The following is a 25,385-nucleotide window of genomic DNA, read 5'->3' as shown; positions in this document are numbered from 1 at the left end:
GAGGAAATGTTAGGCAGAGTTTTCATTTATTTTTAACAGATCATCCTGTGATTGATGTCCTCTTTCTGAGCTGGAAGCTGTGGAGCAGGAGGCTTCCAAAAGGTCTCTGAACTCAGGAGGGCCACTGTGGAGATGGTGGGAATTGTGCAAGCAGCACTCGAGGGTGCAGATGCAGAGAGGGAGACTTGAGCCAGCATCAGCTGGGTGTGTGTGGCAATGGGACCATCACTGCTGCCCTCAGTGCCAGCCTAGCACCTGAGCTGGTTAAACACCACCTCCTCTAGGATTTTCCTCCTCAGGTGGAGATGACACGTTTGTGTGTTTTATATCAGGATTGTCTCTAGACATAGACTGCCAGAATGGGCTTCTTCCAGTGAGAAACTGATTGGAAAAGGAGACAGCCAAAAGTTGGACCTGTGGGTGTAATTGTTCACCTGATTTGTGTGAGCAGCTAACATGAGGATGAAAATTTACAACTGACTAACAGGAATGCTGCAGCTGTTGTTGCTGCCCTGCAGAAATGAGGGATCCATACACTCAGAAGCTGATTATTTCTTTCAAATCTAAACCTGTGGGTGGTGCAACTTTTATTTCTGGAGCTGCTGGAACTCAGGATTCCTGCCCACACATCTTGCCAGTCATGAGGCTGAGAACAAGTTCTTCACATTTGGTTAAAGACTGTCACCTTTGCTGTAGCAGTGTGACATCAGAAATGAGAGAAGTTCCTGTTGCTTGGCATCCTAAACAGAGCAGAACAGGGCAGGTGGTGCTTTGAAATCCTCTGTTGTTGGCCCAGAGAATGACAGCATTGGGTTCCTTAGTTGGCTTCCTGTGATTATGCTGGAGTTTTGAAAACTTTCTCTTTTTCACCTCAGTGGCAGTGAGGGCAGGGCTTGGACAGAGGTGGGAGCTGGGAGAGTTCCTCAGGTGCCTGTGGAGATGCTCCTGGCAGAGCTGTGAACGGGAGCTGCTGTCCAAAATGGGCTTTTCTACAGGTGTGAACCTCAGAAATTAAAGATGGCAGATATTTTATGCATGGGCAGTTGATTATTGAGGCTTTTCTTTACTGAGGCATCTTGTCTTTGGTTTGTCCTGGCAGGTTTTGTGTCTGATGCTATTTCTGTTGCAGTCGTCGTAAAACCCTTATGGGATGTGTGAGGTAAAACTTGGGAATATTCAAAAGTTTTGAGCAACAAATGCATCCAAAATAAAAGTGTGTGATGCTTTTCTAGTGTTTGTTTGAGGCATGGGGTTGTTTTGGTTCTTTTGCTTACAGTGAAATCTTTTCTATAGTTGACAGGCAAAGACATTCTCATAGACAGTGCAGCATGTTCCTCTTCTGGGGACAAATTGGGAATTACAATACATTTAATTTTGCTGCCTCACAGAGATGAATGTCTGTAGTAATCCTTAATTCTGCAATACATCATGTCTGCATTTAAATCAGAATTACACATTGTTCTGGAAATGTTAATGCTTTTAAATTTAATGTGTGGAAAATTTAAATGCAAACGTTTTTAAAAGCTTTGACTTATGGGATGCTGGACACAAAATGCTCTGAGATTGACAGGTGGCTCTCCCCAGTCCACTGCAGAGATCTTTAGGCTCCATTTCTGGATTCCCTTGCAGGAAATTCCTATCCTTCCTTAAATATCAGAAGCTTTTCCTCACTTGCAGAACAAGCTTTACTCCGATGTTATTTCAGAATTGAACATATCCATGACATTCATCTGAGAGGAAGATTTGCCCTTCACATCCTGAAATGCAGAAACTGAAGCTTTAGAGTTTTTCATAAAGGAAAACAGGGAAGATGTTTGGTGTCATTTGCATCAATCATCATTTAGGGATGGATTTTTGTGATTTGTACAATGCAGAAAAATGTAGATTTTAATTTATTTTTTTAGCCATTCTTCATTTTATTTATGTTTTGCTCTCACAAGTTATTTTAGGAGATCGCTGCATTAAACAGGTATTTATGGCTGATTTATTTTCTTATCTCCATCATATTTAAGTTCTATTAATGCAGTTATGTAGGTTGTTATGTGCCTATTTGAGTGTCTCCATTAAAATTCTGGGTAGAAAGACAGAAGGAAATGAGTCCTTTCCTGGCAGGTCCCTTAGCAGTTTTATTCAAATCATTTTGTTTGTACAAGGAAGAATACAAAGGTAAACATTCCTTTCATCAGATAAAAGGAGAGGAGAAAGAAGGAGGAATTTTTAATTTTTGTCTCACTAATCTGTTTCAAGGCAAATTCAGTAAATCAGGGAAGGAGGAACTGCTCTGGATCAGTCTCCAAGGAAAGAGGGCCAAGTCTGTTACAGGTTTTAGAACAGTGAAATGGAAAATGTATTTAATTTATCGCAATTTCAGCTTGGTGAGTAATCCTTTGGCTCACCAGTTCTCTGCATTGTTTTGTTACACATGCAAGCTCAAGGTTCTCCCCTTCAACTTAAACTCATTTTATTGGGAAGGCAGTGACAATAACCAACCTAGACGAAGTTCTGCTTTCTGGCTGCTGTTAGCTAAATTGGAGTCAAATGGACTTATGTAAATTAAGAAATGGAAATAAGCTCTGTTAATTTTCAGCTCTTTGTGGAGCTGTTCAAATGGATGTCTGATTTTCTTTCTCCCCCCCTCTTTTTTTTTAAGCCCAGTTTCTAGCTTAAGTGCCATTTACATTAACTGGGATTTAGGCATCTGACTGGCTTCTGTAGAAGTCCAGATCTACTTTAGTGCACTTCTTTGGGGGGAAAAAAAATCATCAAAATTTGTGTTTTGCTTAATGCCATGTCACAGCAGACCTCAAAAATGTGCTGCCCCTTTCTAAGATGTAGAAAGCAGAGTGAGGCCAATATTTTGAGTGTAACTTTTCCCTGCTGGTTTTTTGATACCTCCGTGTTGCTTGTTTCTTTTCAGCCTTCATAAATACCTGGCAGAGTCAGTGAACAGTTTGGGGGTTAAATTGCCTGTTAGTTGTTTCCTAAGTGTGTTTATTTATAGGAATGGCACAGGCAGACTCATTTTTCCTTAATTTTATTGGAAGTGGAGCTGAGCAGAAGGTAACTATTGTTCTTAGTGAGTCAACATTTCCACTGTGTTTCAGGAAATGCTGAACAGGATTAGACAAGACAGAGAAAATACATTGCTAAAAAGTAGAATCTCTTCTTGGAGGGTGCTGAACCTTCCTTGGGATGATGTTCAGTGCAGGAATTGTGGTGAGGGAGATGTTGGTTTGGATGCCAGAGGTGGGTGATGGTTCCCTCCAGCAGCACTGTACAGGTGGGGTGTTCAACCAGTCCCCACACCAAAGTGAGACCCTGGTAGATAAAAGATAAGCAGGAATAAACTAGTAGGAATTGGTAGGAATAAACGTTTATTATTATTCCTACAATTAGTAGGAATAAACTTTTATCAGATTCATAAATGTTAGAGGCATTTTTCAGAGCATGCACAGTGCTGGAATAGCCCAAGAATCTTACCAAGGAGGTTTGACCTTTAAAAGCAGCTTAATGCAGTTAAAATTAATGAAATGAATTTGTAAGTTAGCAGCTCAACACCTCCCTTTACAAATCCCAGGGGGTATTTTCAAGAGAGGTGTCAGAGGTGCATGTGCAAAGGTGAGAGCAGTTGAGGTTGTGTGGGGATGGAGTTGATAGACCTTTGCATAAATTCTGAATGTGGGCATTGAGATCTGACCCTGCTGCACTGCCACATTTCACCCTTAGTGTCACCTGCAGTGCTGTTACTGAGGTTTATTCACTGGATATTCATCTGTCTGAGCCTGAGGAGCTTCCCCTTCTCTTGTGCTGTGCAGGTGCAGATCAGTGAGTGCAGCTTTGGTTGGTGTCAGTCCTCCCCCAAAACCCAAACTTGATAATATCCAACCTGATTTGTAAACTGGGCACATTTCATTTATGAACATATTAATACCTTCACCCCATCACTGCAATGTAGTTACATATAGGATATATAGAGAGAAATATATATAAATAAAATGAAGATGGCTGCTTTTTAAGAAGCTCTGCAATAGAACCAACATTCTGCAGAGAATTTTTTCCCCCTCAAGAACGAGAACATTTCAGTGCACAAAATACTCTATAAGCAAACAATAAAATGCATCTCTGAGTATTGAAGCTGATATTTTAGTGTTTCCAGGAAGTCTTAGACCACTGTCCAGGACTGTTTATAATGGTGGGGGTGCTAATTTCCAATTTTTTTCCCCTGGAAGGGCTTGCACAGCCCCATGCTCTTGGAATGATCAGTGCTCTTAGGAACTGAGCCCAACCTGCTGGTCACTGAACTGCTGTTCATTTTCACTTCATTTCACACCATTTCATTTATCTGCTCCCTTAAATACCACATTTATGGGGCTGTGTGTTCTTACCCAAAAGGCATTTAAACTTGACAGTGTAATAGATTGTGCTGTGAAAGCTGAATAGCTGTTTATTTCTTATCCCTGCTAATTTGTGCTCTGCCACATCATTACCCATGTGATAATGTGCCACTGGTTTTCTTTGCAAATGAAATCTCATCTTTTAAAGTATTCAAAATATTGACAAATTGCTGATTTTAGGAGGCACGAGAGAAAAAGGTTAATAAATTCTGTACATGTTTTAATTGAAATTGCCATGGTATAGAAAATATTTTTAATATAGTTGTTTAAGTGGACATGATTGAGTTCATACAATACAAAGGAGCCACAAATAGCTGCCAGCTGGCTGGACTGGCCACTTGGAATTCCTTTGGCATGGAGAAAAGCAGGTATAGTGGGACCAGTGAGTCAGACTCAGTAGGATGATTTGTGGACAGAAAAACCAGAAAGATTAGGACTGTGCCTGGCCCTTGGCTGGCAGGGTCCAGAGGGTAAAAATCATGAGGATAGTTCCTGCAAACCAGAATAAGATCAGTTAAGAGAAGGATTGTTGTCCCTTGCAGAAGCTGCAGTAGTAAAACCTCATTAATATAAACTAATCTTGTTCTAAACACAAAATCAACATTACACACATTTGAAGTTCTTACAGCTACACTTTTTTCTAAGCTTAGAGCTGCAAATATTTGTTTATTTTTCAGATTTACGTTAAATGCATTGGTTGTTTTTGTGGTGGTAGAAAAACTTGTATGATGTTCTCCAGCATTTGATAAAGCTTTGTTTACTCACAAGAAAGCTGAAGTGGTTCAGATTCCCCCTTTGAGCAGATAATCCCCTTTACAGGAAATGTTTTACAGTAAATGTGCATGGCTGGGACAGGACACTTCGTGCCCCTCTTCTGGGACACTGCCCTGCTCATGGGTGAAAAGGGACTCATTGTCCCCACTGAATCACTGGGTGTTCCTACTTTGTTCCTTATTTCCTTTCACTTCTTCATCATCAGAGTGAGTTTTGTTTTTATTGCAGCCTGCCTTTCCCTTGACTGGACTGATCTCCTTTCAGAAATTATCCAGTGCCCAATAACAAATGTTATGGATGCCTCATTCATCCCTGTCACCCCAGAGCAGTGGCAAGGCACAGGGGGACAAATGTCCCTTTCAGAAGGGCCCAGCTGATGTTCCCCAGCCCACACTGCTCACTTCACTGTTCCTCCAAGGAGGAAATGCTGAAAAGGTCTTGGCACACAGAGGCAGAAGCTGCTTATCTGTGGTCAGATAGGGCTGTGACTTACAGGCTGATATTTGAGGTTATTATCCTAGAGAGGATCTTTGGGATCATCCAGGCTAGCCCATGCTACTGCTCACAGATTCAGGGGTTTGTTGTAGGTTTTTTAAAACGTTACATGCCAGCAAAATTAAACACAGCAAAGTGAGCCCTGTGCAGTCATCTCTGACTGGAGCCAAGTTAACCCAGCACAGAAAACTTCTGAAACTCAGTTTGAAGAGTTGTCAGGAGCCCCTTGAGCAGGGCAGGGGTGTTTAACAGTGATGCTGTGTTCCAGCAGCCCCAGTGCTCCCAGCAAGGCAGAGCAGTGAGGTTACTGCACCTTCATCTGCTGCTCATCTTCATCACTTACTGGAAATCTGCTGCAGCAGCACCTCAGCACCTCTAGCTCTGCACCACAGGGAATAAACCAGGAGTGCATTTCATCTCAGCTCTCCTCTGCCTTGTTTTTGTGACTTTCAGAGGCCCTGGCCACTGGTGGTGCTGGGTGGATGTGGTTTGGTGTGTAATGCATGGGGAGGAGGGGGCAGCGAGCTCCGTGTGCTCATCCCCGTCAGGGTGGAGGTGCTCTCATGCTCCAGCCTCTTCCTCAGAAACTCATCCAAGGAAATGCTTCATGGGGGTGAAGCAGCAGCTCCTGGAAAATAAAGGGAATTTGTGTTAATATTGTTTTTAATTAGGCCATAGTCATTCGGTCCATTTCTCATCCCCGTTGCCTGGAAGTGGAGCAGAGTTTCAGACATCAGCAACAGATTTTAATTTAAACTTTTTGCCAACTTTATATTTTCTTATGCAATTTACTTTTTAAAATTAAGAGCACATGTTTTCCTTCCAAATAACACGCAGTACATTTATTGGCATTTTAAATAGGCCAAAGTGAGTGACCAACCTTCTTCTTTTTCTTTCAAGTCTATTTTTTCCCTGCAGGCAAATTGCTGTGGGCTTATGACCCACCCTTTTTATGACACTATTTCAGCACAGATATTCTTAGTTAGAATTCTAAGTTATTTCTTTGAAACAGAAATAGAAATCACCACCTTGGCCAGCAGTTTCTTCATCTAAGGGACATACAAATATGTCACATAAACCTTCATGAAATCTCTGTCACACGGTTTATGTATTTTTGTTCCATTTGGGAAACTGTGTAAGCTGGTGTTGTCTTTCTATTTGTTGTCCTGTGTGTGGATTAATGGTCATTTTACAAAATGCTTCCTTGTTTGGGGCATGTTCCTGTGGCATGGCCATCCTGGGAATTGCTACAAACTTCTGCATCCTTTCTAAAATAGATACAGATCTCTCTTATTTCACGTGCTCGTACCCACACCACTGAAATAGAGACTACAACACTTTGATCCAGAAAAGGCAGCAAGTGGCAATAACATTTTGGCTCTATTACATACTGTCAGCCCTTATTTCTTACGTTTAATCCTTGTTTAGCACAATAATAATTTGCTTAGATGGGGTGTTTAAGGTGAGTTTTTCTACCAGCAGCTCTTGTTTGGACCATACAGACCATTTGGTTCCCAAACAGAGATTTGGGCAGCCAGAAGAGAATTTGAGAAACCAAGACTGAGAAAGAGGACTCGGTGTTACAAAGAAACCATCCTGCCTTTGGATCTGGAGCCTGAGAAGTGAGATTTTGTAACTGCAGCTTTTATTTTCCCACAGAATCATTAAGAAAAGACAGTTGCTCATAAGTTTTATATTTCATGGATTTTTCGCAACTGAGAATTAAGTCATCTTGGGGCTTTTTTTTTTTTTTTTTCCCTAATTTGCCTACATTTAAGTCTAATAATAGTTTATTAAACCTGGCATGTGGAATAACAGAGTCTTAGTGCTGGAAAGTTTGGGATTCATTTCCTGCAGCAGTGGGGACATATCCGTGTCACACAAAGTTGTCTCAGGCGCTGAGTTGGGCGTAAGCTGCTTCTGCCACTGACTTTGTTTATGGGAAAAACTAATCTGGCTGTGAGAACTGGACTTATTTGAAAGTAATTGACAAGAACTGTGTCTGTGATCCCCAATATAAGCTTTTTCCAGTCACTTTGGAGAGATTAGATGTCTCTTAACATCATCTTACTGGCAGTGAAGTTGCTCCAAAGGGACTCCTTTAATCATATTAGTTTCGCTGCCATCACCCCGTCTTCAGAGCCTTTCTTTTTCCCTAATAGAACCAAATCTGCTTTTGCCATCTATTAGGTCAAACATTAATGCTCCTTTGCATATTAATTACTGTTGCTTTACCTATAACATTCAGCTCACTCTCAGCTGTCCCCAGTTTTGGCTCTGAAGGCTGAGAGCTGTTACTTTCTCCTTACAGAAAACACTGGATTGTGTTTTATTTTCTAATGACTTTGTATAAGAATCATTGAATAAAGAAGGAAGTAAAGCTTAAAAGGTGTAACAGGAATTCACCCAGTCTTTATTTTGGCTTGTAGTGTTATCTGTGAATGAATTTTCCTTGTATTATAAAAAGTTAGCCCTGATTTCTTATCCTAAATATTTTAACAAACTTTTTAGGAAACTTCTGAGCAATGTAATTTCTTAGTTTCACTTATGTGTATATGTTGGGGGTATAATTAAAGGAAGTTTTCTATTTTGAAAGAGGAGGAAAAAAAGGAGAGTAGGGGAATGAGCTTTCAAAAAGAACTCCCACAGATGAAAAGATAATTGTGGCTATTTCAGGCAGGACTTGCACTGGTGCAGCTGTTAAAAACCCCAAATTCTCAGAGTGTCAGTTTGGAACTCAGACCATATCACCCATCAGCAATTGCAGCTCTTATCTTCATTGAGTTAGTGCTGCTTTGGTTAAGGAAAAGCCAGGCAGGCTGTCATGTTCTTGTGATCTGGAGATGAAATAATTTTCCAAAAGAATTATAAAAGTACATTGTGGATTATAATTATACACTGAAACTTGCTTTACGTTTTTAGTCTGTATACAGATTTAATAAGAAATTAAACATGTGTAGAGGAAAAGCTCAGGAAAGGAAGGAAAGGATCTAGCACAGATTACAGTATATGAACCATATGTTTGAGATAATGCTGATAGGACTGAAATATGTGGCCTGTGGTAGAGTTCTGTATACAAATGACGTGCTCATTCCTTCTCCACCATACACACACTCTTACCTTTGACATAGTAGGGACTAATGCCAGTGAGTAATTAAGAAAGCATGGAAACAAAAGTTTCTGAGATGGTTGATATTATTTAATACATGTTACAGCTGGGATAGCTGAAGGACAAACTGAAGGTTTGAAGGGAGACAATGTCTTTTATTACACCATATAGTTCAAATAGCTTGAGAAATAGGCAAACTTTCAAGCCTTGATTTGTTTTTTTTCCTCTCTCAGATCACAGTATTTATAGGAATCTGTCTTGAGAGATTAATGTGCAAGGCAATAGATCTGATAGTCATTCATGTCCCAACTTTGGTCAGAAACAAATGTTTCCTTTTCAAAGTTTTGTACTAATGTGGTTCTCAGAGGCTGCAAATAAATGGTGTAGCTGAGTACAGACAGTGTATTAAAAATGTCTGAAGAAGAAAAATAGTAGTTGGAGAGAAACTGGCATTCCAGGACAATGGGAACTTTAAATATACACTGCTTTTCCTCATATTTTCCTGTGAAACCTTTAATAAGCTTGAGCTGAGTCACCTGCACTTGGTAGGACATCAATTTCTGCTCTCAGTATTGTTGCATCCTCTGTGAAAGAATTCCAGGCAACTGCAAAGTTTCTTGTGAAACAGGGAGGAAAAAGGGGGAAATTCTGTGGGAGTTTTGTAGTGGAAGTGCTCATTTTCAGAATTACATTTATGAATGAACACATAGATGTGTTTTCAGTGTCATCCATCACACTTAGCTGTAAGGACAGTGCTTTCTGTCCCAAATGTGATGCTCCTGTACCCCAGTGAAGAACCCACAGAGGAAATGGAGTTAGCAAAGTAACTAGTGAGAGTTTGTAAATGTAATCTGAAGTCATAGATGTGCATCTACTCCTGAGGTAAAGTAGCAGAGGGAATTCTGTGGAATTAAGAGTTGTTAGAACCCTGGTTACTGAGAATTTGAGACTTTCTGTGCTGACAGGCACCGACTCCCAGAACACTGCATTGACCTGAGGCCATGGAGAAGCTTCCAAAATGGAATGATAGAACTGGGATTATAGGTGTGTAGTTTAAATAAAAGTGTCTAATATCACATAGGAGAAAACTTAAAGTTTAAGGTTTTAGAATATAGTAAAATATATGAAGCGAGATAAAAATTTTAGGACAGAAGCTAGTCCTTCTTCTTTACCTTCTTCACCTTCTTCTCCATAAGTTCAAGTAGTATTGTGTAATTAGATAAAAAAGTCCACATTGCAGAGCACAAGTAATTAGTTATTAGATAAAAAGTAAAATAAGTTCCATTTCTTAATTAGACAGTTTATCCTTAATAAGCCTTATAGAAAGAGAAATATGTCTCCATTTTTAACTTGTTAAAGTACTGTAAAACTCACAACTTGTGAGACTATAATATAAATAAAAACGAATAAGCATCTAAATCCAAACAAGCAGTACCATCTTGCACATTTAATCCTGACCCTGACCTTAGAAGAAAAAACCAATAAAACTCAACAAGGAGTGACACAGCATTATTCCTGTCACTTCCATCCCTCCCCCTTGTGTTCCCCACTGGGGGCAGCTAGTGATTGATAAATGATTGATGATGCTCTGATAGCTCATTAGAAGGATGCAGGTCATTTCTTAAGGATAAAAAAAGAAGGCATGGGTGGGATATGTAGTGATTATATGCCACAAGCTCAATTTGTCCTCCAAAAGCGTCCCTCTCACCAGTGCTTTGGAGCTGTAATTTATCTGTGTGCAGGAAGAGAAAGGGAAGAGCAAGAAGAGGGCCAGGAAAAGGGACAGAGCATCCCTGCCCCTACCCCAGGTGACAGCCTGTAGGAGGATACCTGTGGTATTCACATGCCCTCTGAACAGAGAGAAGCTGTGAGAGAAGCAGAGAAAAGAATGATCAAAACAATTCTTATCTCATTTGCTCCTCCTGTGTTTGTGCACATGTGGAGTGTGTTGGAAGATTATTTATTTACCTGAAGGAATTTTGGTAATTGGATTCAATTTGGTAATTGAATTTGATGTTATCTCTCTGTTCCAGAGCAGTAATATTTTTATTGGTTTTGTTTTGTAGAGCCTGTGTACATTAAATTACATTTGGTTCTTGAACGTTTCTGACACAGCCATAGTGATTCACCAACTAATATTAATAAAAATAAGTGTAGTACATTTGGCTTTGTTGGAGAAAATCTAGCAAAACCAGAGATGTGGTGCCAAAAGATCAAGTAAAAGCAAAACATGATGCCAGAAGATCAAGAAGAAATGTATTTCACAAAGAGGAAATACTTTTAATGTATATTAGCGCAAAGAATGCAGATTATTTAATCTGTTTTGATAGTGCCTTTCCACAAATCCTTTTAAAAGCAGTTTCCTCTGTAGTGTGTCCCTTTTTGCACTGCTCCTTCTCATTCCTCCAAAGAAAAGGCAGGATGGTGGTGGACCAAGAGCATGGTGACAGGAATTGCATCATCCCTCAGGGGAGCCATTTGGAAGAGTCTTCAATCAACAGAGCCAAACATGAAGAAAAAGATGGTAGAATCATGGGTTTCACGTTTCCTTGGCCAATCAGTCAAAGCTGTGTCCTGACTTTTGGGAGACAATCAGGAGTTTTCTTTAGTAGCTTTTAGTATTCTTTAATATTCTTTGTAATATAGTCTTGGAATCCCTGCTGCTCAGAGATGCCTTAGAAAGTCTCTTTTCCCAGCCCAGCAGTTGAAGGAGTCAGAACTCTTCCATTCTTATTCTCAAGGTTGTTTATTGTTTCTTATCTATAAAATTCTTTCTCTGACCTGCCGAGCTCTGTCTGGCAGGTTGGGTCGAGGAGGCACACTGTGTGTTATCTTTTTATACTAAAAACCACGTGTACATTATTTACCATAACTTCCCAATGCCTATCACCTATGTTAGACAGTGAGCTTCTACTCTAAACCAATCCAAAAGTGCCAACATCACCCAGAACATGGAGGCTAGGAAGAAGAAGGAAAAAAGACAAGGCACGCCCAAATTCCTCTATCTTAGGACCCTGAGCCCCCATTCTAAAAAGGAAAGTTTTTCACAAATCCATTTTTCACCCTGTGATGAATTCACTATCATTCTACTTAAACTTTCGTGGCTTGTAAATCCTCACATAAGGTTGGTAGTTTTTTCCATGGGTCAAGATCAAAAGCACAGGGGTCTTGGGCTCTGTGCCAAGGTCTCTGAGCCCCCTGGGCAGGGGCTTGAGTCCTCCAGGGCAGCCAGAGGAATCTCCTGGGTTCCGACAGTATAGTTATAGTATAATATAGTATAATAAAGTAATCAATTAGCCTTCTGATGTCATGGAGTTCTGCCATCATTCCTGGGTTCTGACAATATAGTTATAGTGTAACATAGTATAATAAAATAATTAATTAGCCTTCTGATATCTTGGAGTTCTGCCATCATTCTTCCTGCCCGTTGGGCATACCTATCACCAACAGAAACCAAGTGGGTTTTGTGCTGTGGGTTTGGGTTTTGTCACTTTGTTTGCTCTTTCTCTCAGGTGATCTCTGGTTTGGAGAGCCAAATCCGCAAGCTGAGGGAGGAGCTGATCCAGGCCAACGCCCTGAGGAACCATCAGCTGCTGGACCTGAGCCTGCAGAGGGATGAGGAGAAGCTGAAGGCATCTCGAGACAAGGAGGAAGCACTGAACAGCCTGAAGATGGAGATGGAAAAAGTGATATCAGAGCTGAAGAGGAGGCACACGGCGGAGACAGAGGCGGCTTTGAGAAAGGTAAGGGATGGATAAAAAACAGCTCCACAGGGCAGAAGGGGAGGGATCACCCCAAAGGTCAGCTGAGCAAAGCTTCCCTGAGGAAAAATCACCTAGGGATCACTTGAGTTGAAGAAACAGATGCAGACCATGGGATGTCAGTCACAGCAGGAGTGTGGGGTGTTTTGGGGTTCTTTGATGGAAAACTTTGCTCTGGGCACGCTGGGGCTGGGCAGCACCTCCAGCAGGGATGGAAGGTGCCATGAGGATCCAACAGCACTTTAAAAACACAGGTGATTTCAGAGGTAAAGCCAGCCAGGAGCAGGCTGATCTGCCTCTGCTGGAATAGAGACACTGGAAAGGGTGGTTCTGCCTAGCCAAGCTTTTTCTCCCTTAAGAGGGTGAGCTCTTAAGGAGGGAAAAACTCAGGCTCAGAGTGCAAGGAAGTTGTGTCTGATGCTCACAGTGGCTGATCTGATTTTTCCTGTGGTGTACATCAGGTGAGAAAGGAGTCTGAGTAAGATTTGAAAATAGAAATTAATGTTTCAGATTGATCAAGGCTTCCCTCCCATTCTGTTCTGTGGGGTCACTGCCCACATTCCTGCTTGCTGAGCATCTCTTGGACCCCTGTCTTGAATTCAAGTGTTCCTCCCCATTAAGGAGCTAAAACATTCAAGTTTTATTTCAAAAGCTAGACTAAAAAAACCCTACTTAATATTTATGGTAGACTCTGTGTATGTGTAAGCAGATAGTTGTTGAAGTCTCTTTTGTACGTTGCATTAAGGCACTAAATCACACATTTTCTTGCAAGGGGATGTGCAGTGGCACAAATTAACAATCTGCATGGAGTGTTTGAGCAGCCTTTGTGCAAGTGACATTTCATTTACCTGCGTCAGGTTCTTGGTCTGTAATTTTAAAGAGCATTCGGAGGATTATGTTGGAAATCAGCCAGCCTGAAGCCATTAAAACGGCTGTGATCAACAATTCAGAATCTTTTCTGAATGTAAGGAAAGCTCTGCTTGGCATAATTATTTAAAGCCAAGGTCACAGAAAGTATTTAAACCTTTGAAATTCATCATTAAAGGATTAATTTTAACTCAGGAAGACATTGTCATTTTTGCTTAAAAATGGAATTTGAATCTCAATTCTTTTCTTTCTTTGATCTTTTTTTACATGTGTAGTATAGCAAAAGAAAAGTTAACTTCTTTACATCCTCAAATTAAAGTTACAAATAATCCTTCATAGGGCAATATCTCTAATAGTCTTGAATTGTCATTTCTGTCAGAAATACTGGTTTTCTTTAATTTGTTGGATTTTTTTTCTGTTTTTCAAAAAATTTGCTAATTTTAAGCTATATTAACTGCTATTGTATTTTTTTTCTTTAACCTACTTCCCTATTTTTACTCTAATCTGAAGAGCACATGTTGAGTAAAAGATAGGAGGGGAAAAGAAAAATGTATCTCTGTTGAAAAGTCTTTCACAGACATGTGAAAATACCTGGCATTACCTTCAAGTCTCCATTCCCCATTCTGTTTCATTTCTGTCTTGCAATTGTAGAACTGTGGAAATTGGCCACAAAATACAAAACTGAAGTAGCTTTGAGGACAAACTCCATTTAAAGCTCAAAAGTAGCAGTTTCAGCTAATTTAGTTCAAATCTTGGTCCTAGTCCACAGAACCTGGCTGAAGATGATTTTATCCAAGAGGGGGAAAAAACCATCTTAATTGCATCATGAGCCTTGAAATTTATTTTTGAAAATATTTTCTACCAGATCTGGTTACCTGGAAATTTAGGGCAATATGAAAGAAAAAATTGTTCTCTGAATTTACTTTTTTTTGGTGCCAATTCTGTGAAGATTGCTTAAAAATCCAATGGGAAGCTGAATTTCACAGTTTAGGCGTGGAACATCTGACTGGCCAGATTTTCTGAAGGTCACTCCATTCTCAAGTGAGGGATCTCATTCCTCTGTGATCTGTTCTGGGAATAATGTTAATTTCTGTGTGGATTGCTTTGTGTCATTGTGGACCGTTGTTAACGTGAACATGAGGAAATAGAGAAGAAATGATTCATACTTCAATGACAAGAAAAACAGAACTGTAAATGGGTGAAGAAGATCCAGGATTCCTCTGGCATTGCCCTCCTGCTGCTGTGGGGATGAGAAGGAGAAGAGTGAGGAGCAGAGACTGGGGAAGGAAGAGTCTTCATTAGAGACACACTGAATATTTAAATATTTGTTGGTGGTTGTAGACATCTTTTTGATATTTAGGGACACATGATTTATTGAGCTCTTGAATTTTCTGTTGCTTCAAAATCCCATCTGTCAGGCTGGGACATTGTTTGTAGTGGTGTCAGATCCTGAGCACTCCCTTAGCACTTTGGGCTTGGTGTCTGCTGGAGATTCCTGGGACACTGTGAGGATTGTGCACCTTTTTTCCTGCTTTGCCCCTGTAAGATATTGAGGAGTTTTCAGCATTTTTTGTACATACCTGGTTGAGCTGACAGAAGTTTTAGGATCATTTTTCTGCAAGTTGTTTTGCCCCATTAGGAGGGTGGTGAGAGCAGCTGTGGCTGCCCCTGGATCCTGGCAGTGCCCAAGGCCAGGTTGGACAGGGTTGGAGCACACTGGGACAGGGGAAGGTGTCCCTGCCAGGGCAGGGATGGCACTGGGTGGTGTTTAAGGTCCCTCCCAACCCAAGCCATGCCACGATTGTCGGGTGTTTGGAGCTCACAGCCCTGGAGCTGCTGGCTCCTGCTTTGGGCAGGGCCAGGTGTGCTCCAGGCTGCAGCAGCAGCACTTGGGGCACTCCTGAGCCAGGTGCAGTGGAGTGCACAAAGCTTGGAGCAGTTCCAGCTTTGCCAGGAGTGACTGAGAGCAGGAGACAAAATCTGAGTGTGTGCAGATGTGGGGCTTGGCACTGTTTGTAACGTTCTGTGGGATTTTCTTGGCAGAGGAAGTGAACGTTCAGCAAGCGCGGCCCGAGCAGAGCAGTGGACAGGCTAACAATGCTCAAAGGAAACAACCTTGGAACGCTGAAAATATCTCATAAAAAAGCTCCCTTTGAGCAGCACACATGAGTAAACTGGAGTGGGAGAAGATGATGATGGGGTTTTTTTTTCTCTCTAAATAATTTTCAACATTTCGCTTTTTATTGACTTCTTTTCTATATTTAAATAGATATTTTGACTCATTCTGTTCAAGGTTTATGCAGGTTCCAGGAACATCGAATTCTCTGTCAGTGCTGCTTGGAGAAGTAATTTGCATTTTTGTGTGTTGACTGTACTGAACACACATGAAATTTGATTATAGGACAAATCTGTAGTCAAAAAAACCCCAAAACTGAGTTAAACACTTTATTTTTGGGGCTGCTTCTGATGGAAGGGAGCTGTGAAGTGGTTCCCTCTGGAGAGATGGGACACCAAAGTGGCATAAACCTGGCCAGAGCCATGCAGATCCTGCTTGTAGACTTTAATGATGTTGATGTTAGTTATACTCCAAGATTTCTGTGATTTTAAATCAAATCTGATGTTTACAGTTTTTACCTGGTACAATCACTCCATCTGTATCTTGTATCAAATCTTGGTCCTAGTCCACAGAACCTTGATGAAGATGATTTTATCCAAGAGGGGGGAGAAAAAGCACCTTAATTGCATCATGAGCCTTAAAATTCGTTTTTGAAAATATTTTCTACCCGATCTTGTTACCTGGAAATTTGGGGCAATATGGGAGAAAAATTAGTTCTCTAAATTTACTTTTTTTTGGTGCCTATTCTGTGAAGATTGCTTAAAAATCCAATGGGAAGCTGAATTTCACAGTTTGGGCATATCTGTGTGTGTATCTGGTGTGAAGTCCTCATAAAACTCAGATACTCGAGGACCTTAAAGTTAAGGTCACTCTGTAAGTGTCCACTTCCTTAATTAGGAATAATTATTCTATATAACAATCTAATTTGTTGCAATCTAATGTTTTTGTAATGGGGAAAAACTCTTCAGACGGTGTCCTATAGAGGGATACTTATTTTCTGAGCAACTTCTTGCATATAATTTGCAAATAAGGTACTGATAATGTGCCCTAGGGAACATTTCAGTCCCTGCTTTAGCATCAGGCTCTGTGCTGCTGGGTTAATTCCTCACCCAGCACAGCCCTAGGACAGCCCAGTTGGATGTAACTCCCTGGGCATATTTTCATGCTGCATATGCAGGAATATCTGTGATTCACAGTATCTGTTCTGGCACTGTTGCAGATGATGTCACACTGTTCAGCACTGGCAAAGAGAGATAGAAGATGAAGGGAAGGAATATGACATCTTCTGAGATGAAAGATGCTCCAAGAGATACTTGATTAAAAGTATTGAGTTACCCCTAAGCAGTTACTCCTAAAGTAAAAGCATCTTGTGCCTTCCATGAGTTCCCATTTCTGAGTCCTGTCTCTCCAGCTCTGCTTCTTCTCTGCCAACTCCACATTTCATTAGCACCAAAAATGGTTCCATCTTTGTCCCTAAGACCTTCTGAGAACTGGCTGTGATGGAACCTTTGATCTGACACCTTTCACTTCATTAACTTGGAGACTGAAGCCACAGTTACTGCAGATAACTTTGTTTGTGATGAGTTTTCACACTCACTGCAGTGATTCCCTGGTTATTTACATGGGGGCAAATAGGTCAGCCATAAAAGGTGGATGTGTATTCCTCCCAAGTGTAATGATCTCATTAAATTGTGTCTAATTGTAATGCAGACCTGTTTGTGTCCTTGCTGAATGCAAGCAGGACCCCCACCAGTTGTAAAGTGCCATTTTTTTAAACTTGTTTTGAGTCTATTACATCAATTATTTAGCTTAGGCTCCAGCTATGAATAATTTAAAGAGCCTCCAATTCTTACCAAGAAGAGTTGGATGTTTCCCAAGTCTCCTAATTTTTTTTCATTATAATCCAAGAACTATTGTCTCTGATATTATCTCTCTGTTCCAGAGCAGTAATATTTTTATTGGTTTTGTTTTGTAGAGCCTGTGTACATTAAATTACATTTGGTTCTTGAACGTTTCTGACACAGCCATAGTGATTCACCAACTAATATTAATAAAAATGAGTGTAGTACATTTGGCTTTGTTGGAGAAAATCTAGCAAAACCAGAGATGTGGTGCCAAAAGATCAAGTAAAAGCAAAACATGATGCCAAAAGATCAAGAAGAAATGTATTTCACAAAGAGGAAATATTTTTAATGTATATTAGTGCAAAGAATGCAGATTGTTTAATCTGTTTTGATAGTGCCTTTCCACAAATCCTTTTAAAAGCAGTTTCCTCTGTAGTGTGTCCCTTTTTGCACTGCTCCTTCTCATTCCTCCAAAGAAAAGGCAGGATGGTGGTGGACCAAGAGCATGGTGACAGGAATTGCATCATCCCTCAGGGGAGCCATTTGGAAGAGTCTTCAATCAACAGAGCCAAACATGAAGAAAAAGATGGTAGAATCATCTCAGGGATATTTCTCTCAAATAGGACTAAACAGAATTTATGGCACTCTCCCTACTGGAGATGTTTCAAAGCAAGAGCTGCAGTCATTCACAGAGTTACACTGCTCCTATCTCCTTTAAATAAAAATAAAAACTCCGAAAAAACAATCCAGAAAACAACAAATCAGATTTCTGCTCATCAGCTGTATTCATAAATCTGGTTCCAGAGTTAGGAGCCAGGAGAAGTTGGTATAACTGTCACTGTGGGGGAAAAAAATGTGCACCCATGAGCAACAGGCTCACTTTTTAATATCTTCATTAATGTCTGCAGGGAGGTCAAGCACCATTATTTGCATTCACAAATTGCACCACAGGGTCAAAAATGAAAATGATTGAAGCAATGAGAAATGAGAACCAGACAAGAGCTAAATGATAAATTATGACAAAATATGGAATTAAAAAGATGGCTTTCAGCAGAGCAGGGACTGATGTGATTAAAATTAAAGCTCAATCATGTGGCCCATCTTTCAGCACACTTTACTCATGTCCTGTCATATCAATGATAGCTGGGTAGTTGTTGGAGAAGCTTGCCTGGGTTTTTTAGGGTTTAGTGGATTTTTCACCAACTGGAATTCATCTGAAGTGTCTGTTGAAGAAGCATTCACAGGTGGGGTTTTTTTGTTGTCTCTGTCTCCTCTTTCTTTTTCAAGTGTGTGCCCAAACCCCCCTCCCCGTTCTGCAGCACGTGGGCACATGCTGCCTCTTCTCCATCCCAGAACTTCCAGGTTTTATCCTTCAGAGTGGATTCATAAGATCAAGACTCCCAAAGTCCTGGGGATGGTGGATAAGGTGAATGCTGAGGTTTTGCCAGTGGCAGAACAACTGTTTTAATTATTTTTTCAATCGTTTCTGGAGCCTTTCTTCACTCTCCAAACAACCTGTAACACACCGACTTTATCTTGTAATACACAATTGCTTATTATTTCAGCTTTATTAAATACTTTTAAAAGCCCAGTTGAATCATTACCTCATACTCTCCCTTTTTGCCCAATACCTTGTGTCTTGGAAAAGGCTGATTGCTTGTAGGTCCAGTTTTATCAAATTTATTTATCTAATTTTATCTATCCTCACATTCCTGGGTACTTGATAATATTTGGAAAACATTGGCCTTTTTCCGGTGTGGTGCTGACTGTAACATGAGATTACTGATGGATTTTTTTTTATTTTAACAACTGAGCCAATTCATTCTTAGATTTGTTGAGAATTCTGGAGTGAGGCCTGGGTTCCTGGTCAGGTGTGACAGGAAGGATTCCCTGCTCCTGGATCCCAGTCAGTCCCTGCTGGTTTCACTGGGGCTCCTCTGTGGTTTTGGTTGTGCTAACAAGAGTAACTGGTGTTTGTTCCTTGGAATTAGAAGTAGAAAATCCTCCTGTATCCATGAGATCCACATTCTTACTTTGCTTGGAAGTATCTGGGGTGATGTATCCTTTGCACGAAGACTTTCTCAAGTGCCCCAAACCCCAGAGTCAGCACAAGGTGCCCCATGGAATGTGGCCATCACATCCCTGCTTAGGTCAGCACAACAAAATAAAACAGATTTCCAAACAGCTTTGTTTAGGAAAAATGCTCAGTGATCAAGACCAAATTAACGTAAAACATAATAATTGTGTTTTTAAATATGGCACATTTTGAAGACATTGTTTACACTCATTTGCTCTTTCTTCATATCATTATAATAGAGAAAAGCTGCAGGTGGCTTTTTTCTTCTTCTTCTTTTTGGAGAAGGAGTGTTTGGGAAATAGGGAAGGGGTAAAACAATGCTATTAGTCCTTCAGAGTCATTAATATGAAGAAAGAAAAGTGCTCCCAAATGACTTGCTTACAGCTGCAGAACATGTCATGGAGTAAAACCCACCTTCATTAAATGGGTGAGAAAGAATTCTAATTGTTTTGAAGTTCTTACGATCGGTCTGTATGTGCTTCATTGTAACATGATACTAAAGGGCCTCAATTATGATTTGTATATTTTGGTGCCAGAAGGGTTTTTTTCTTATGCTAAATTATTAAGTTCTGTCAGCTGCTGGGCTGTCATATAGAGATACAGTAAATCACATTATATTTTGTCATGGATTACACAGAGCAATAAATTTGGGAAGAGAGATCAAAGTAGTTTCACAATCACATCTGAGTGTAGGAGGGGTGTTTAACTTGTAGAAAATCTGATTTAGGTGAAACTGTTGCAGTTCTTGTGTGAATTTGAAATGAATTTAAATGTTTGCTTGAAAATGAATAAGGTACAAATCCCCAAAAGAGTTCTCCTGTATTTAGTTCAGAGGAGTTAATTCTGACCTACAGCTGCAGGACAGAGAACAGATAAATAATTAAACATTGGGAATGTTAAGAGTCGTGCAATGCCTTATTTATGTTTTTAATTGCTTTGATGATGGAGCAATATATTCCATTTTCTTTTTAATTGGCCTTTGCTGGACTTGGGAAGTTTCTCCTTGGCTCAGTAATGCGCTCTGGCTCCGGGAAGTTGTCTCTCTTTTGGGGAAGCTTTGTCATATTTAAAATACAAAAATTAATCCAACATAATCTTGCTAAGGAGCACTGATGGCCTCAGATCACTGATTTGTTGGGGGATGTGGTTGTATTTTCAGTGTCTGTTGTTCCAACTGTAGAAGTTAACTTTTGTGGGGCTCTTGTCCAACGATGTAACTTCAAAACACTGAGTTAACTTTGTGATACCAAGTTAATTTATTGATGCCAAGTTAATTCAGGGGTACAGTTTGTCCTTTGTTCCCACTTTTGCTTCTATTTAATAGCAAAGATTCTGTCTTAAAATGATACATACATAGAATGTTTTTCTACTCGTTGTCTTCTTAATAAATGCTTGTTCTTGCCACAAAACTCAACTTAAGACAATGCAAAATCTAAAGACTTCATTCTTATCCCTTTATAATTCTTTCAGGAGCCCTAAAGTCTCTCCTTGGCAAAAATCAGGGTGTGTGAATTTAGCTGATAAATAATGATAAAGTGCCTGGGTCTCAGAAATCTCCAATTTCATAAAGAATCATGTTTTGTAAAACTCAGATTAAATAGTCTTTAACTGAGTCAAGTCGTGGATCAGTGTCACATCTTGGGACTGTTGCCTTCTATGCATGGAGGAAGCTTTAGCTTTGACTTGATGTGAAATGTCTTCAAAGGTGTTTCCCAGCCTGTCCCCCCGTGGTTTGGTTTCCTTTGCCTGAGGAATTCTGGAACCTTCTTTATGTCAGAGTGGGGGAGAGCCCGAGCTCATGAGAGGAGCGAGGTGCCTGCATTTCTCAGGGGTGAAGGCAGCTTGTCGAAACTCAAATAATTCCTGTTGGCTGCACATTTTCTTTGTTCAAACTCTGAAAAAGAACATGCCAGCACTTTTGATATAACATCTTAAACTCGGTTTAAATAACCATCTTTGGTTGGATGGAACAGGAGAAAAGCAGGAAATTTAAAATGGTGATCCAGGAATGTGATTTAAGGACTCTAAAGTGGAGAGTGTTGGAGTCTCCCCATCTTCACTTTACTCCATCTTGTTTGAATGTGGAGCTGTGGGAAGAATCATGCCAAAAATATAAAACCTGACGCCAAAATTGGTGAAATAGGAAGATAATGAGAAATCTCAACCCCAGCTGCCCAGTGTGACGGATGGCAGATGAGAAGCAGTGACATCTGTGATGATCATTTGAATCTCTTCATTTGCAGGAATTTCTGTCACCACAAAACACCACACTGATTTCACCAATAGTCATCAATCACAGATGATTGATGAGAGTAAATCAAACCAAAATCAGCCATCTCTGCTGTGCTGCCCATGATCCCAGCCCAGAGCTTATCACACCCAACAATCTTTTGGTAAAATGTCCCAGAACCTCAGATTAAACCCTGTCCCAGCCTCAGATTAAACCACAATTCTCTGCCAGCCCTTTAAGTGCCTGATGCACTCACCAGTATTGTCTTCTGTAAAGGGTAGTTCAAGCATTAAACAATTGCATGTGGCAAACCCAAGCTGTTAATCTGGTTTTAAATCCTTGTCTTGTATGCAAGGCTGGTATTTCAGGCCAGTTTGTTTGAAATAATGTGCCTGGCTGACAGCAATATTGACTGGAAATCAGCATTAGTGATGCTGGGGAATGTTTAGATGCTGATTAATTCCATTTAGATGAAGGTGATAATTGTGCCCTGGTGCAAGGCTGGTGTACCCTGGGCATCAGCCACCCTGAAGCTGGAGTCCCACAGAAGACTTTCTGGGTGAGTTCAAAATGCCTGTATTTAATTCCTCTGCATAATTTCAGAATTATTAGAAATGCTCTGTTGGTTTAAATGAGAAGTCTGGAATTTGGAGTTTTCCTAGGGCACAGTTTGCAGAAGCAGCTTCTCAGTGGGCCCCCATTGAGCACAGAACTGCAATGTGCTGCAGAAAGGCAATTCTCTGTGCAGGTACTGGCAAAGGCATTTCTATTCATTCTTGGGTTTTTCCCAATGAAAAGTACTTCACACATGAATGAGAGAGTTTTTTTCTCCTAAAGATGTATGTTTAATGAATAAAAAAATAAAAAGGAAAAGATTTGTAGACCTCGAAAAGTGAAATGTAAAATAGAATATTAATAGGATTTTGGGATTTCTATCATTCATTTTCAAAACCCTTGAAGTCATTTGGTACTTGACTAATTATTCTGTTAACATCATTTTGGGGATTCAACTATTTTTAATGGTCTTTTGGGTGGTTCAGATTACATATTTGAACTGTGTGTGCTATTTTCACTGCTGAACAGAGATCCAGCTTTCATTTCTGTCTGATTGGTGGGGAGAGCAGGAGAAAGAGCAGGAGTTTGGTGTAGGAAGTCACCCACTGTCAGTGTTAGAGGCACATAAGGAAAATGCATGTTTCAGGCTTTGAGTCAAAATGGAATTTTTATGTACAATCAGATGAACTTTAAAGGTGATCTGCTGATCTCTGAAGTTTAAACAGATATTGTACAGAGAGTTTTAACATACTTAATAACAAAGATTGCCACCATTAGCCATTCTGAAGGTCATTTTCTCCTGACATCTATCAAATTACACAATCTTGAATTTTGGTACAAAGCATAATGCTGTCAAACTTAAAATAGAAATATTCCAGAATGTGGAGTGGTGTGTTGTTTTTTGAGGTAAATGGGCCCCATTTACATTAGTTCTTTGATGTTAAATTCCTTGCTGCACATCAGAGAACAGTTGCTTCTTCCCTGGAGCAAGTTTTCTTTCTTCTTCTTCCCCCACCCTTTGATTTTTTTTCCTCCTTTTTTTTTTCTTCTTTTTTTTTTTTTTTTTAAGTTTGCTTACACTTTTATCTAACTAATTATGGAGGATCAGCTTATGGATGGCCACTTTTAGCTAGTTGCAGGCATTTTGAAAAATGATTCTTTCATAGCAACTACCCTAAACAGAAAAGTTCTTTAATCTGCTGCTTCTCTATCAGTGATTATGGTGTTGTGTGTGTGTATATATATATAAAAAACTCTAGTTATGAGAGCTCTTTCCAAGGCTGGAAGATAGAGAAACGTGGAATTATTCAGATTGGAAAAGACCTCTGAGGTCAAGGAGTCCAACCACAAACCCAACACTGCCAAGCCCATCACTAAACTCTGATTGTTGGGGTTGGAAGGGGCCTTAAAACTCACCCAGTGCCACCCCACAGGGAAGGATTTTTCCCCAATATCTTACCCAATGCACAGGTTTGTAATGTTCCAAGGCTTCTGAACAGCTTCATTATTGACAAAAACCCAAGACATCCCAAAAGCCTCCGTGGGTGTTGCTGGAGGTTGGAATTGTCCCCGTGGCTGCCAAGCCCAGAGGGACCTGGGGCTGGTCAGGGCTTGTGCTCCACTCAGTGGAACTGGAGCTGAAAGTTCCCTCTGATGCACCTCATACTTCAAATGGCTTCTAAATACTTGGTAATTGGGGTAGGACATGGTGTGCTTTTGTCATGTGGTCCTGTCATAGATCCTGGGCTCTTCAACTGATGCTGTTCTGTTCCATGAAAGGAGAAAGTGAAAATGGGGCTGTGTTAGAAGAGCGTCCATTAATTCAGACACCACATCTGGAGTGCTAATAATTTTAATTTTTTGGTTTAATTTTTAAATTTTTTTGGTTTGATTTTTTTGTTTTCATTTTTACCTGAAATGTTTTGTTGAAGTCGATGCAGTTTTGCTTAGCAACCACAATATGATGCTTTAAGGCTTGTTAAAGAATTACAGTTGGTTTTTAAAACCAATTAACTGCAACAAGGGCATAATCTTTTTAATGCAAAAGTCCTCTGTAATATTAAATAACTGCATGTAAAATCATCATAATCAGCTAATTTTAGCTAAAATATGTATTAACTGTGTGAAACTAAACAGGAGTTAGTTTTTGAATCAGTGGAATTCCTCTGCTGCTTATCCAATTTCAATCTTTTTCATTACAAAAATGGATATTCCAATTGATATTTCTGACAAGCTTCTGCCAAGTGGGAATTTCAGCAGCCACCTCTCACACACTGAAAACTGGTTTCAGACCATTAACTCTATTTGCAGTGCTGCCCATTGCTATAAAAAGAGCTTGACTTTAATGAACACTGGCTGACCCTCCAAATGTTCACCTTCCACTTGGATTCTTATTCATTATGTTTCTGAAATAGCAGCTAACCTGAAAGGGAGGGAATGCCCTTAAAATAATTCAGAAACAGCTTGTGCTTCCTCCAGCACGTGCACCCAGCAGCCAGCTGGAAAAGAAGGAGCCCAGGAAACTGCTGTGTGTGTGTGCACCAGGCCAGTGTGAACCCTCTCATTTATAAATCCCCCCTGATGTTCCCTGTCCACAGCTCTGTGTGTATTTACTCATTCCTTAAAACAAAAAAGAGTAATAAGACATTTTCTGTGCGTAGCAGTGCCCCAGGGAAGGTGGTTTGTGTCTGCCTTGGTTGCAAAGCAACAGCCTGTATAAAGAGGTACTAAATTAGTTTTAGTTGCAGGTTTTGAGAAAGGAGAAGCTTCATATTTCTGCAGTTAAAAGATGGCAGTGGAAAAGAGGGTGAGCCCCGTGAGTTGGATCTTTTCAGTGCTGTAAATTGTGGTCTGTGCCTTCATCAGAGCTGCTGGTGTGGTTTGTGATGATGCAAGAGCTGCTGGGTGTTACAGACCTCAGGGAAAAGCTGAAGTCAGCAGGAGCCACGGAATTATGGAATGGTTTGGGTAGGAAGGGACCTTAAAGATCCTCCCATTCCACCCCTGCCATGGCAGGGACACTTCCCCTGTCCCAGGCTGCTCCAAGCCCTGTCCAGCCTGGCCTTGGGCACTTGAGGGGTCCAGGGGCAGCCAGTGCTGCTCTGGGCACCTGTGCCAGGGCCTGCCCACCCTACCAGGGCCAATTCCTTCCCAAAATCCCGTC

The 25,385-nt window shown here is 40.4% G+C and overlaps 1 protein-coding gene across 1 annotated transcript in view; it reads left to right on the top strand.

Moving 5' to 3' along the window:
* CEP112 (centrosomal protein 112) overlaps positions 1-25,385 on the top strand; it is a 194,148-nt gene that overhangs the window by 89,595 nt on the left and 79,168 nt on the right. Inside the window, exon 21 of the mRNA XM_066566089.1 lies at positions 12,285-12,515. Within this exon, the coding sequence (XP_066422186.1) occupies positions 12,285-12,515 (231 nt within the window). The remainder of the gene's footprint in view (positions 1-12,284; positions 12,516-25,385) is intronic.

The sequence above is a fragment of the Molothrus aeneus genome, chromosome 26, assembly GCF_037042795.1.
Source record: "Molothrus aeneus isolate 106 chromosome 26, BPBGC_Maene_1.0, whole genome shotgun sequence".
NCBI classification, from domain to species: Eukaryota; Metazoa; Chordata; class Aves; order Passeriformes; family Icteridae; genus Molothrus; species Molothrus aeneus.
Note: the sequence above shows the minus strand (reverse complement) of the source record. Positions and strands in the feature narration are given on the sequence as shown.